This window comes from Nothobranchius furzeri, chromosome 15, assembly GCF_043380555.1.
Source record: "Nothobranchius furzeri strain GRZ-AD chromosome 15, NfurGRZ-RIMD1, whole genome shotgun sequence".
Classification (NCBI taxonomy): domain Eukaryota; kingdom Metazoa; phylum Chordata; class Actinopteri; order Cyprinodontiformes; family Nothobranchiidae; genus Nothobranchius; species Nothobranchius furzeri.
Genome location: NC_091755.1, coordinates 40,708,255 through 40,723,347, shown reverse-complemented (window position 1 = coordinate 40,723,347; position 15,093 = coordinate 40,708,255). Strand labels below are relative to the sequence as shown.

The window sequence follows — 15,093 nt, the reverse complement described above, 5'->3', positions numbered from 1 at the left end:
CTGGAAAGTAAACAATATTCCAGTTTTCATTGGGAGACAGTGTTTCCTGGATGATCGAGCGCGATGTTTAGTTCCACTGCTGCTCATAACCTTCAGCGAAAACCTGCGTCTGAAAGTTTAAATCGTGGAACGACGGCAGAATGTGGCAAACCAAACACGTGACACAGCAAATAAACAACAACGTCGTCCGGATGTGCATCAATTTTAAAATCCATTTCTTCATTTGACAATAAAACTAACAGCGTGGCAAATTCAGCATTTGACGTAAACCTTTTAACGTTGCGTCAGCGCTAAATTAAATAAATAGATCATAGGGATAAGACACAGCAACGCCCCAAACATGACACACGTTTGTTTAGAGCTCCTGAAAGATCCATCACGGCGGGAAAAAGTGAGATGAAGCTGCTTCTAAAGCCAACAATAGCAGTAACTGGTCTGTTTTCCTCTTAAGCTGTAAGGTGTGCTGCAGAGAAAAGATGCATGGTCTCCACTCAGATGTATAACAACACCCCGGCTGTGGTAGAAAATACCCCCTGCTCCGCACACACAGCAGGGGTTCACTTTTAATGCTGTCAGCAAGCTCTGCCAAGAACAGAAACGCCGTTTTTGGCACAAGACTGACTTGTTAGTTAAAACGAAGCAACGCTTTTCTTTAGAAGCCGAAATGTCAACTAAATAGAGCCCGAATGAAGGTTCGAACCACATAAAAGCATGTTTTTAGCTGCGAAAGGGAACGTGGTTTCATTTATTAGCTAGGCGACCCAGTCCTTGAATTAGGGGAGTTTCTAACTTCTCCTTCTGCTTCACACCTACGAGGATTAGGTCCCATGAGCAATGCCACGCATTACTCAACAAACATACTACACCAAACACGAGGGCTCAGACATCCAAGACGCAGTCTGGAGGTTTCACTGTGAGCTGAAATTTCAGTCTTCATCCTTGTTCCATACGAAAAAAAAACCTCAACATTCCTCACGCGCGTTCCTTCCCCCAGGCGACACTCCCGTCGGTTAGTTCACGTGTTCTAGTGGGCTTCACAGGAAGCCTCACCCGACCTGACGCCCGCCCGCTCTGCCCCCCTTCTGCTCCCCACGCTCCCGTTTCTAAGCCACGCTAGAAGACCACAGTTTCAAATAGCTGCTCTGTAAACTTCATAACTTCAGCCAGCGAAACCCGTCACATAGAAATAAAACTCTTCAATAATTTAACAAGTTAGAAAGTAAACTATTCAGTTTCAAAACTGACATTACACAACTGAGAGAAACAAAAGAAACTAGTGTTTTTATTCTTTTTTTGTTTGTTTTTTGAGTGTGTGTGTGTGTGTGTGTGACAGGTAATAGCCACTGGTTAGCTTGCCTGCTAGCACGGGGAACACGACAGCATTGCAAAGTGAGTGCTATCAGCTGACAGAGCAGCTCGTTTACGAGTCACCTTAGATTACAGATATTTGCCAAAATGAGCAGAGTCTACTAAAGTAACGCAGGTAAAAGCCCACGTGAGAGAGGTGAAGGCAGGGCTGACGGGGGTGGTGTGTGTGGAATGATCCAGCCTTTTCAGTCTATGTACAACTCTACCACGTCTAGGAATGCTTGCATGCCGACTGAAGGCGTTCCCTTGGGATGACTCTACCCCACAGAGCTCAGACTCATCAACGCCATCAGCTGATCTCTGACGGGGAACGACATGATGAAGGGAATGAAATGCTCAGAAATCCGTAACAAGTAATAAAATCACCTCTAAAGCTAAATACATGATTATACTGCTGAGTCTACGATGGAATGAAACTGCATGTCAACCCTGCTTTGCTGCGACGGAAAGGGAGTGTTTGAAATGTGTGTGTTTGTGAATGTTCCAGTGTGTAGAGAGAAAGAGAGAGAGAGAGAGAGACAAAGGTAAACAGAGGCTTCACACCAACCACAGCAAACCCAGGAAGCCATGGCTCCTCATCGCCTCAGTTACCTTGTCTGACTCCGCCTTCCTCCCTTAGAAGCCCCTCCGACCGTGCCCCCCCCCCCCCTCCCTCTCACTGCTCATCCTCCCCAAACACGTCGTTCTGTTTGCGTTTCATGTTCTCAAAGTCAAAGTCGGTGCCGGTCATACGTTTGTAGATGTCCTTGATGTCGTTGCAGGTGGTTTCAAAGTGAGTCGTGGCGTCGTAGGACCTGGAGGCAAAGACCTGACGGAGAGAGGGGCGGGGCGGAGAATCTCACTGCTCTGTGGGCTCAGGTGGTACTCAAGAGTTCAAGGCTCTAACATTCACTCACACTGAGAGCTGGGATTTAAAATCAGAAACTTGGAGCCACAAAGAACTAAGTCGAATTATCAGTTAAGTATTAACTCATTCACTGCCATTGACGACTAAAGTCGTCATTAGCATTTTTTTACTTTTTGAGCATCAGAACGAGCCCCCACGCTGAGAGAACCAACATCTCAGCCCTGAAGCCGATCTTCATCCGCATACGTCACAGATCACGTGATCAGGAAGCAGACCATCCATGTGTTTGGAGATCGTTTTGGGCCGTTCCTGTAAAAAAAAAGTGAGGCGCGAACCGGAAAAGCGTCTGCCGATCACAATTCGACAACGGATTATGAAAGAACGGATAACGCTCAAAACACACGGCTTCTTCCTGATGTAAGAGGTGAGTCTCCTCTTTGTTTTGGTTGTTTTGGCGTCGACATCATGCTAGCACGCAACGTTCTGTGACTCTTAAAGAAACAGTAAAAACGGTGAGAAACGCTGGCAGCGAATGAGTTAAAATGATCTAAACCAATAACATCTGTGGAGGATTTCCCAGGTGTAAAGACACTACTGTCCTGCATCTCATATTTGATATGAATAGTGCATCATGGGAAAATATGTATTCTAGTTTCACTTTTATAAAAGTCATCTCACCTGGCTCTCGGTACCGTCATCTGTGGGTTCGTAGAGGTCACTAATGGCCACGAACCTGCAGAAACAAATATGAGAATTAGATCTGCTATTTCAGATATGATGAATAACAAGCATGTTGGGTTGAACAGCCTGCAGATGTTATGTTTTAGAGAGCAGAAGAATCCGACGCTGACTTTTGGTCAATGGGCTCCAGCAGCTCCAGAGCCGGCTCAATCTCGGTCTCGGGTTCAGCGGTCTCCACTGTGGTGCTGACGATGGCGATGTACTTGCCCTGGGCCGCCACGTTGTGGGCGTAGGAGATCATGCACACATAGATGTCTGGAGAATCAGCCAAGAAGCAGAAAACAAGAGTTCAATCAGAGTCATATCATGCAGATTCATGATGACTCGTAAAATCTGAGAAACAACTAAAACAAACTGCCAAAAGGCAGAAACTGGATAGAATTAAAGAACTACGGTGATGACATCATATTTTTATGAATAGATTATATAGTTTATTTCCTCTAACTAATAGAATAAGTCAATTAACAAAAATAACCTTGTTAACACTTATTTCACTTTTGATTTTTTACACTCTGACTTTTTGTAAGTAAGTAAGTAAAAGTGTATTTATATTGCGCCTTTCACAGATATAAATCACAAAGCGCTGTACAACATGATAAAGATCAGGGCAAATACCTCTAACCAATAAAAACATCAGAAAAACAATAGCAGTGATAAACGTAGAAAATTAGATCATGAGTATAAACAAAGTGAAGGTGTGAACCCGAACAAAGCCATCATTTAGAACATTTAGGGAGGGAACGCCTGGATGAAAAGGTGAGTTTTTAGATGATTTTTAAATACCTCTACAGTGTTAGAGAGACAAGAGATTTGAAGGTAGACTGTTCCAAAGTCTGGCTGCAATAGTCTGAAAGGCCCTGTCCCCTTTGGTTTTCAGTCTGGTTCGAGGAACAGCCAGGAGGTTTTCAGATGTGGATCTAAGGTTCCGAGAGGTGGTGTGTGGGGATAAAAGCTCAGATAGGTAGCTTGGAGCCTGGTTATTAAGAGCTCTATAGGTCAGGACTAAAACTTTAAACTGTATTCTATATTCTACCGGGAGCCAGTGGAGGGACTGTAAACCTGGAGCGATGTGAGCTCGTCTGCTGGATTTGGTTAGGAGTCTGGCTGCTGCATTTTGGATGGCCTGAAGGCGTGAGAGGGAGGTTTTGCTGAGACCAGTAAAAAGAGCGTTACAGTAGTCTAAGCGTGATGACACAAAGGCATGGATGATTTTTTTCCAGATCTGCAGTAGAAACCAGTTTACGGACTTTTGAAATGTTTCTCAGTTGAAAGAAACAAGAGCGGGAGATGGTTTTGACGTGTGAGTCTAAACTTAAAGCTGGATCAAAAATAACTCCTAGGTTTCTAATGTTGGCCTTGGCTGATGGGCAAAAAGACGCCATTTCTTGCTCGATTTTTGGCTGAAGTTCCGGGGGTGCAGCGATCAGGGTCTCTGTCTTGTTAGCATTGAGGACAAGAAAGTTGCTGGACAGCCAGTTACTGATCTGGGTCAGGCAGAGTACAAGTGTGGCCAGCCTGTCCAACTGGTGTGGCATAAAGGACATATAGAGCTGAATATCATCAGCGTAGATGTGGTAGGAGATGTCTGGGAAAGACTGTAACAGCTGAGGCCAAGTAGACAGTTGGAAATGACTTTTTATTCTCAGAGAACCTCATTTTCTGAACAAGCTCAGCTGTATAGCCATCCATCTGCCGCCGCCTGTTTAACTACTGATGAATGTAGCTGCCATGTATAAAATATACAAAACCTGTAATACACACATGTTGAGTCCTTCAGTTAAAGATAGACTCAGTGAGTGCAAAGGCAGATATTTCAAGTCTTTATTTGTTATGCGTGAGATAATTCTGGATGACAGCCCAAATTCTAGATCGTAGACAATTAGATGGTTGCTTTAAAAAACAAGAGGACACAAAATGTCCGTAAAAGTCACGTAGGATTGAAAAGGCAGCGAGACTTTATGGAAAAGTAACAAATTACGAATGTTAAACCTTTAAAGTTAAACATCAATGGAAAACAAAACTAATGGTTAATAATTAAATCAAACAATTTACCTTATGATAATATCGAGGATTTTTACAAACATGACTCAATCAAATTCAGGCACTTTCAAGATTTTGCAGCACCTTCTGCTGGCCATGACGCCGAAAGAGTCAGCATCACGAAAGCGTTTTCTGAATGGCGAGAGCTCAAAATTCGAACTGGATGCAGACCCGGCGACCACGCTCTTGCATTTGTTCACGTTTCGTTAGTGCACGTTTCCCAGTGTTCTTAAACACGGCACGCAGCGATAGTCTCACCGAAATCAGAAAAAGTATGTAACTGCACTTCATCATATATCCATTTGTAATACACGACAGGTGTGAAGGGAGACAGAGGCCATGCACACGTGTAGCTGGGTGTTTGAAAGTCAGAAAATCCTCCCTCGCCCTTTTAGGGAAAAAACCCTGGGTCGTAAAAATCCAGTGCATTGTGTAGCATTATGTTTACAGTGATCCCTCGCTACTTCGCGGTTCGTTTATCGCGGATTCACGACTTCGCAGATTTTTTCTTTGGAGCCTTATTCAAGGGAAATTCGCCGATTCGCGGTATTTTTCACCGATTTGCGGTATTTTTCTATGCGAAATATCAAGAAATTCCTGTTTTTTTTTCATCAATTTCATCATAAAATGCACGTTTTGTAATAAAACTATAAAAAAAACCAGTAAAAATGTTTTTTTCTTGAGTTTTACCCACAAAAAGAGAATGTGATCATACGATAATTCAGTATAGTACTGTATGTCAGACTGGTCGGCTGGATTCGGGAGTTGAGCTTGTAGGGAGCGTGGTTTCACAGACGCAGAAGTGAGAGCGTCGGTGAAACGCCGGCTCACGATGAATCTAGGAAACCCCCGAGCGTTCGAGCGTCAACGAAGTGACACGGAAATGCCGGGCTTTCCAGAAGTAAGTAAGATAACTTACTATGAGCTGATAGTTCGTGGGATTGATCGGTAGGTTGGAAACTCTGATCATGAATCTGAAGAAACGATGACTGAGTGGTGAGCTGGAAAGGCGACTTCCGTTTATAGCCGCCGTTTGTGACGTAGGTGCGACGTGGAGGGAATCCCAGCGAGGGGCATTCTGGGAGTTGTGGTCCATAGTGGAGGCCGGCTAGCTGGAAGAGGCTGGCCTGGGAACTTGGGTTCTGACACTGTACTGTAAATATGGTGTCCCTACTTCGCGGATTTTCACCTATCGCGGCCAGGTCTGGAACGCATCTACCGCGATAAACGAGGGTTCACTGTATGTTTATTTACTTGGCAGACGCTTTTATCCAAAGCGACTTACAATTTATAACCTATAGGGCATGTTGTGATCTGTGGGGGAAACCGGAGTACCCGGAGGAAACCCACGCATGCACGGGGAGAACACGCAACTCCACGCAGAGAGGCCGCAGCCGAGTTTCGAACCTGCGACCTTCTTGCTGCGAGGCAACCGTGCTAACCACTGCGCCACCATGCAGCCTTACGTGTACCAAGTAGGTGTTGGCGACAGTAGTTCCCCAAATGGTCGTTATATTTGCTGAAAACTCCTCCTTGGACGTGAAATAACTAGGTGGTGGGCGAGAACCTTCCCTAAAGTCCTCCTTCGCCTGTGGTCTTCTACATAGAGCAGCACTTTTAAACACAAGCAAGCAAATGTCAACGCAAGTCGCACATCAGAGCATTGGCGTCTCAGGCAGTGACATTGCAAAACCTAAAACCCAATCATCTACGCTCATGAGTGAATGCTGACATCAGAGAATTTGAAAATCTTCACTTTGGCTGGAAGTTTTAGAAAAAAACAAAAAAAAGGTTTTTAGTGGCAAACATCTTGATTTTTGTGTGGATGGTGGCCAAACCGTAGACAAATCGCTGTTTGTCTACCAGGTCATGTGTGTACAGGGTCCTATAGTTGATTTTAGTAGAAACTTGAGTCTAACAGTAACGAGATGCTTTGGTTCACCAGCAAACAAATAGAGAAATATGTATTTCTCACCTGTGCCAGCAGAAGTCACATGTTTGTAACCAGTTTTATCCGTCCAACTTTAATCATTCACTTTTTTCCCATTTGGAAGTTAAAGGTGTTGACGATGCGCACCTGAGTTACGGTTGACCTGATTCTGAGGAATGATGATCTGACAGGAGTTGGCGTCATTGGTGTTTTTTATGGGGTGGCTGAGGATGCAGATGACACGGATCACCTGACCCGCCTTACGGACACGATCCGAGATGTAGCTGGGGTCGCAGATGAGCTGCTTGCAGCGAGCCACCTGCAGACGAAAGGAGACCATGTGGATCACAGCCTTTAGAGGACGACTTTTTCTCCAATCAAACTTTTTTTTAAGCTGGAAGTTTGCCACAACCAGAGCTGGGCGACAATATGATGGCAATATGCATCTCAAAGAGTTTTCCTCAATAAAATATCAGAACTGGCAGATGTAAACATTCAATATACAGAACATAATAACAGCCTGTAATAAGAGTTGCTCAGCGTCGGACCAATCATGTGGCTGGAGCCAGACTGCACAGTAGCAGCAGATGCTCCAACGTAAACTGAATTTATCTTTCAATGCCTATTTTATTTATTTGACATCAACAGAAGATTATTTTCCTTTTCGTTCTGTTCTCCTGTAATCCTTGAAGGATTTAGCTTAAAACAGACCCGTTTGGTTTGTCCAAAACACCTGTGTAATGTCTGATGACACGTTCGGCTTCTGTAAATAAACGCCTAAATCAGATATAACCTGACATCTTCAAATCTCACTCCAAAGTACCAGGAAACAGAGAAGATTACTTTATTTTCTCTCTAAGTGTTTTTCTCCCCAGAAGAAGCTACAATGACGTTCTGCTGAGCTGTGGTGGCCTCATGGAGGGGGCCATCGTCTAGCACACTGCTGCTAACCACTTAAACATTCTCTCTCTCCTTATAATAACTTTTTACTTTCCTTGACGTTGGATGTGCTACTACTAGTTTACCTGTTTAATTATAGATCCACTAGGATAAATACAATAAAGTTTATCTCACACCAAATAGAATATTTACTAAGAAATCACAATGTAACCTGTGTGTGTGTGTGTGTGTGTGTGTGTGTGTGTGTGTGTGTGTGTGTGTGTGTGTGTGTGCTCTGTCTTCTCCATCCCCAGTGAGTCGTGGAGGATGGCTGCTTAAGGTTGGTTTATGCTTGACACGTCCGCGAGGTCCGCACGGCTCCGTGCGGAAAAGTTGCGTCATTTTGCGTCATTTTAACAACCACGCCCCTCCGCCGCGCCTCCGCACGGCCCAGAATTTCCGCACTGCGCACCTAGGAAATTTTCTAACCACGCGGACGGACGGACGCGGAAAAACATGGCGGACCGGCAAGAACTAGTATGGCAGAGGTTCGTAAATACAGACATTTGTATGATTCAGCTCTCAGAGATCACCGTGATCAACATGTTGTTAATAATTCTTGGAGAGAAATAGCTCGCACTGTCGGAAAAGACAAGGACGCTGTTAAAAATGCTGGAATGCCATGTTGTAAACAACAGTGAATTTTACTTCTATTATGGTGTAGTGTTGGATGCATGCTGTAGAGCTCCATGCTGCCCCCTACAGTTTGGGAGAATATTGGCTCACCGCAGAGACGAGCCGCACGAATCATAAACGCTGCAAGTTGTGAAGCGCGTTCCATCCGCGAGCCGCATCACCAAGCGGAAAGTGAATGCGTCAAGCATAAACCAAGCTTCATACTGAGCCAGAATCCTCTGGAGGTTTCTTCCTGTTAAAAGGGAGTTTTCCTCTCCACTGTCGCTGCATGCTTGCTTAGTATGAGGATTGCTGTAAAGACTCTGACACTAGTCAGTGACTCGATGCGACCTGCTGGGTTCCTTACATAGGAAACTTTTTTCTGATTGGCTTAATGAACTGACCTGTATTGGAATGTTTACTGTGTGAAGTGCCTTGAGACGACTCTTATCGTGATTTGGTGCTTTATAAATAAACTTGGAATTGAAAAAAAAATTGAATTGAATTGATTAACAAAATTAATGTTTTGGCTTTTATTGTGATATATCGATATTTACTGATATGAAAATTAGTATTGTGATATAAATCTTTTCCATAGCTGCAACTGTGTCAGCGTTGCATTTATTTTAAACGGTAAAGCAGCACGGTCTTACCTCGCCCTCGGACTTGACTCCAACCACTTTCCCACCCTCCATCACGATCTCATCCACTGGCTTGTTCAGCATGTACGTTCCTCCGTAGATTGCACTCAACCTAAAAGTGAATAGGACCTGCTCTATCACAAAGGATTTTTGAGTTTATGTATTCACCTTTAAATAAAATATCCTGATGAACTGAACAGAAAACCTGGCAAATCCCTGCGGAAGTTCTCCCAAACCATAGAGGGGGTACAGGTAGGGGCTCTTGCCATAACGTGCCAGGGATTCACTGTACAGTTTGATGCGGTTGATCGTTTCCAAACAGGGAACATCGAGGTACCTAACGGTGGATTTACAGTAAAGCCATTCAGTCAAATAAAGCTCTGAAAGTATTGCTGGTGAGTGGTTTTCCGAAATCCTTACTCGTCTGTGCGGTAGAGGGCCAAGGCGTGGCCGGTGAAGTCGATCACATCCTGGCCCAGGTCAAACTTCTTGTAAACATCCCTCATCGTTGTGGTTTTAGGGTCCACGCCCTCAAAGGTCTTGGGGTCATTCTCATCAAAGTTGGCCACAAAGATTAGAAACTTGCGAAACCTTCGCTTTTCAAACATTCCCATCAGATCTGAAAGTTGAAATAAAAACGTGTAGAATCCCACAAACCCAGTCGGTTGGTGTTTCCCCGTCGGCTCAGACGCAAATCTTACTTGAAGCTAATGCCTCGGTTTCAGTCGACGGCACCTTGTAGATCTTTCCTCCCTTGTAGACGAAGCTTCCCTCCACAACTTTGAAGTCCAGGTATCGTGTCACTTCTGTGTACAGCAGCATTTTCACGAGCTGACCTAAAATCACACAGATTTTCTAAATCTTATTTTTGTGACCGAGATGGAAATCCTCCAGCAGTTTGACTAGTCCACACGTAACTCTCAACCAGACTTTCCACTGTGACTGGACGTGCATGTGGCGCGTAACGTGACAGAGGTTTGACCCACAACCTCCCTTCCCACCGGGAATGCTTCAGTTGCAAAATGGCGGCAAAGCGTTCCACGCAGTGGGTCCTGCGAGGTCATGAAATCACGGAAGAATTGCAACATCATGCGTGATTTCTGCAGTTCACACGAGAAGAAGCAAGGAGAGAGATGACGGCATGTCTGTGGTTTATTTTCTGTTCCGGTTACCTTGGCTACGGAGACTTCCTGTCTAGCACGATTTTAAATGGAAAGTTTGATGCGTTCTGGATGAGTTGCATATAAAAAATACACTCCAGGGGCCTAATTTATGAAAACGTTCCTATATTCCTTCCTACAAATGAAATTTAGGATGTGTGTACTCCTGATTTATGAAACGTGCGGTGGTCTCTCGTACACACGTTCCTCCGCAACTGTCTGATGATAAATCCCACCTGCGCGTACCCAGGTGCTCGTGTCCGTTCATCATCATTTACATACAGAAACGCCCTCAATGAACCATATTTGGTCATGCTGCGTCCTCGGCACGTGAGGGAATTCCCCGTTTGTTTGTTTTTTTCTTTCCAGAAAAAATAAGAAAAACTTTATTGACAGCGAGCTCGAGACACTCGAGAAACCAAACAGGTTGCAGAGGTTATAAACGCGGTCGGGACAGAGGAGACGTTCCTGAAAAAAAAAAAAAAAGGATTTGATAAATCATAGAGTAACGGGTTCTCGTCTCCATTTACGGAGTCGTTCTGTGTGGAGTACGTTTCATTTGGAAATGTTGTCTGAGAGCGCAGCCTCACCCTCTTCTGAGCTGTCATTCAGTCTGGTTGCATGGAGCGGGGAGCAGGAGGAGGCTCTGGGGTGTTCTCGTATTTGTAAAATAAAATATGAACTTGAATCGGATTCGTGAAGTTTGTCTGTCGCGCCACAAAGGGTCCCAAATCACAGCATAGCGGAAGGATTTCTTCCTCACGGAAAACGTGTTCCCTCCAGAGGGCACGCTCTGTTAAATCTTCAAATAACACAGATTAGTCATGATATAATGTCAGATTCCTGTTGGTCACGTGTGTCTTTTATTGGTTTTAGCACCAATAATGAGCTAAAGCCGTTTTTCCACCAACATCACTACATACAGGGGAAATATAATTTGTGGATGAGGAACAGGTGTGGATGACTGAGACCTTCAGTACTGCTGTTCCCCAGTTCCACCACTAGATGCTGTTCCTTCACGTGGTCAGAGCTGCTCTTTTATTTAGGAACGTGTTCACGCACAAGTACAAAAAGGTAAATACCACACAATGTGTACATTTGTGCCTACACGCAAAATACGCACAGATCTGTGCAGAAGTACGGTTGATAAATGAGGCCCCAGGTTTATACAACACGTCCCTACGTGAGATGCTTCCAACATGTAATGCTTCACAGCTGGTGGAAACACACCCATCCACCATTACGACGGCTAACTGCAGCGTGCTACGTTTCGCTGACATTGTGCGATGCTTACTCGCCCGGTGGAAAGGCCCGATTAGTTTTGAGTTTAGATTTAACTTCTCTTTTTAAAAATAATCTTTCATGGCACCATATACATCTAGCTGATTATGTACCACTGACCATTGGCCATGAGAAACTTGGGGATGAGGTCAACATTCCAGTCCCTTCCTCTGCCCATGGACTCTGGTGGGCTATCCGAGAGACTGAAGCGCTTGTAAAGCTGCAAGAATGGACAGGGAAAGCATGCATCAACAGAAAGTCCAACAGGCTCACACAATCAGACGGATAAATCACAATGCAGCATCAGCAGCCAATGCTACTGGGACTGAAGAGGGATCGAGTGAAGAAGAAAAATGGTATTGATTAGCTTTTACAGATCCCCAAACCCCCATACCTCCTCCAGAGGGGTAATAGAAGAGCTCTCCCCTCCATAGTAGGGGTTCCTGTCCATGTGCAGAACCTTCTTCCCATTCACGGACATGATCCCAGACAGAATGCATTCCTACGTAGGACAAGATGCAAACATCAGTGCATAATCTCTGAAAACTAAATAAAGAAAAGCACTCATGCCTAAGAATCAGTTTTATTTGACAAGAGACGGAAAGATTTGAAAGAAATGGTGGACTTGGAGCCCTTTTGCTCAGCTCGTGAGGAAAACATGAAACATGCTTTCCCACACATTAAGTTAGTGCTCGGGATATGTGTTGTAAATGACTCTACAAGCTAAAAACGCAGCAGATTTTAGCTAAATATTTGTATGAATGATAAGTGGCCCACACTTGCATAGCGCCTTTCAGAGTTAGAGGACTCCAAAGCGCTTTACACTCCGTTCTATCACTCATCCATTCACACACTGATGGTGATGAGCCATAATGTAGCCACAGCTGCCCTGGGGCTCACTGACGGAGGCGAGGCTGCTGAATACAGGCGCCACCGGTACCTCCGACTACCACCAGCAGGAAAGGTGGATTAAGTGTCTTGCCCAAGGGCACAACAGCAGAATTCTCTGCTGAGATCGATCCTACAACACTCTGATTGCTGGACAACCTGCCCTACCTCCTGAAAAACCAACAGAGTTGAAGGGATTTTTGTGTTGGTTAGGGTCGATTAGTCAACTGACTCCAAAAGTTAACAAGTTGTAGGAAAGCATCTGATGATAAATTAGTGTTTCCTTAAATTCAACCAGTGCTTTCTGACACATTCACAGATAGGCTTAATTAGGGCGGGGCAATAATTCAATAACGACATATATCGATCAATAGGCATGTGGTTCAATAGGAAAAAAATGGATCAATAAAAACTTCAATAAGTTTCCTTTTCCCACTATAGCCTATTGGGTAGCTTCATCCAAGAGTCATTACTTACACCCAACCAATCAAAATCACAGACCCAAGCCCCGCCCCCTCACAGACAGCTATGTGACTTCAACAAGACGTTGCAGCAAGGAGAGGTGGAAGAAATGGTCCCGAGAAAAGGTGACAGCAGTTCACCAGCGTGGTGATGCTTTCACTCTTACAAGTCTGACAAAAAACAAACGGTTGTTTGTAACAGGTAAAAAAAACTAATCTAGTATTGCAACCATCTTGTTTCATCGTATAGTAATGATGGACAGGGCTGCACTTAAAACGTATTTGACATTTTTCATATTGTTTTCAATAACTATTGATATTGATCAACTGGATTTTATTTTTTTTATTGATAAGCTTTTTTTCTATATCGTCCAGACCTATGGGTGATGAAATTGTTTTGTGCAAAATTGGGTCAGTGTAGCCACAGCTGCCCTGGGGCGACACCGGTCCCTGCGACCACCACCAGCAGGCAATGTGGGTTAGGTGTCTTGCCCAGGGACACAACAGTAGCAGTGTAAATGACTTTCAGCTATTATTACATAAAATTACACCCTAATACCTGTAAAACTGACCAAGTTACAGGGATTTTTGTGTTGACTATGGTCAAAGCAGAGGCGGCCATCACAACTGAGTTGTCTCCTACGGTTTATCAGTTACGCCTACATCCAAAGACACATTTTAGAGATTTCAGTTGTTTTCTCTTCCAGTGGTTCATCTGTGCTGAAGCCACTGATAAATCTAAAAACACACACGCCGGCAGAAACACTATCACCTCTTCCTCATGTCATCAGGTGAAAATGTTTTTTCTCTCTTCCTTCATTTTACACCTGTAATTACATCACGTGCACACGTGCACACTGCAAAACAAGTGTTTCAGTTATTGGCCCACTTTATTTCTATAAACTATTAACTATAAACAGAAAATCCAGGCAGAAATAGGAAGGCATATGGGGTTGGGAAGCTCTGACAGGAGCGGTATGCACATGCGTAAAACGCATGTTACACTATTAACAACAACAACAATAATAGTAATAATAATAATAATAATAATAATAACTATTATAATTTGTGTTTAAATAGTTGATAACATAAAGACTAATAAACAGGAGAGTAGTCGGATCTATGATAACTTGTTTGAAACCATGTCGGTTTTTACAGATGCGCATGCAAAAAAAAGGCGTAAATGCCGCAATCACAAGCGTCCCTGGCGCATTTCTGCCGCACCGAGTGCGTTAGTGAAAGCAGTTGCGGCGAAAGTGGTTTCCTTGAATGAATAGCAGTGTTGAGGCCTGCGCCACCTCAGGATGGAGGCCTGTATGCAAAGAGGACCGTGACACACGGAGGGGTTACGCCTAAAAGATGCTACAGGGTGTAACACAACACTGAGTGCGCCGGTCTGCGCGTCTGCAAAACCACAACCAAACAGGCCACTACAGGAGGAACCAGAGCTGCGCGCGACACAAAAGAAAATACTTACACAATTTTAATTCTGTGACCTTTAATTTCATATACTAAGTTATAAAATACTGGAGGAGTTTTCACTGCAGGTTTGGAGAGAGACTGCTGCAGGCCTGCGCTCCTGTAAAATACTCATCCGAGCCTTCCACACACTAGTTTTCTCTGAAGAGAACAAACGCAGCCTGACTTACTGTGAGTCCGGTACCCAGAACGATCACATCATATTCCTCATCCATGTTGTCTCACCGCCTCTCCCGTGTCTCGCCCTCTTTTTGCCTTGAGAAATAAAGAAGGGAAGGAACGCCAGTGACTCCAAAACAAGCGAGAGTCTGTCTATCTCGGCGCGGCGACTTTAAACGTCTCCTTACAATAAAATCTTATTTATTAACAACCGGTCATGCAGAACCAATGAGAAATATCGTCCACACGGACTGTCACCGGCGGGCGAGGACGACCAAAGATGGCCCTGGTTGCGGAGCAGTCCAGAACAATGTGGGCGCGCGACATCAAATAGTGCGCGTCCTCTTCCCTTTCTTCCCGCATCACACACACTGAGAGAGGCTTTTGTTGTATGGGGGAGGGGTGAGTGTTACACTAAACATGCAGCATTCTACTTTTACTCCATAGTGACCATTAAGCATATATGCTGGTTTATTGAATTTGACTAAAGTGTCTCTACTTGTCCATCCCTCCCTAGGAGCAGCGCTGCGTGGATGCAGGGAGT

General features: G+C 44.4%; 1 protein-coding gene across 1 annotated transcript; it reads right to left on the bottom strand.

The window, feature by feature from the left end:
- Nucleotides 1-1,889: 1,889 nt before the first annotated feature.
- gdi1 (GDP dissociation inhibitor 1) lies at nucleotides 1,890-14,825 on the bottom strand. The gene is made up of 11 exons (XM_015966948.3): nucleotides 14,561-14,825; nucleotides 11,957-12,064; nucleotides 11,683-11,782; nucleotides 9,823-9,957; nucleotides 9,542-9,740; nucleotides 9,327-9,458; nucleotides 9,134-9,233; nucleotides 7,074-7,245; nucleotides 3,067-3,211; nucleotides 2,894-2,948; nucleotides 1,890-2,176 (listed from the first exon to the last, which is right to left on the bottom strand). Exons 1-11 carry the CDS (start codon nucleotides 14,603-14,605, stop codon nucleotides 2,024-2,026), a joined length of 1,344 nt encoding a protein of 447 aa, XP_015822434.2. The 5' UTR covers nucleotides 14,606-14,825; the 3' UTR covers nucleotides 1,890-2,023.
- Nucleotides 14,826-15,093: the final 268 nt, after the last annotated feature.

Bases quoted from the DNA above. Each gene is read 5' to 3' on its own strand.
- gdi1 (XM_015966948.3), bottom strand. From the start codon at position 14,605: ATGGATGAGGAATATGATGTGATCGTTCTGGGTACCGGACTCACA. The intron at 9,234-9,326 runs GTTTTCTGTTCA...ATTCACTTTTAG, and splicing joins CTTCCGCAGGGATTTGCCAG to GTTGAGTGCAATCTACGGAG. The intron at 2,949-3,066 runs GTCAGCGTCGGA...TTGTTTCTGCAG, and splicing joins CTGGAGCCCATTGACCAAAA to GTTCGTGGCCATTAGTGACC.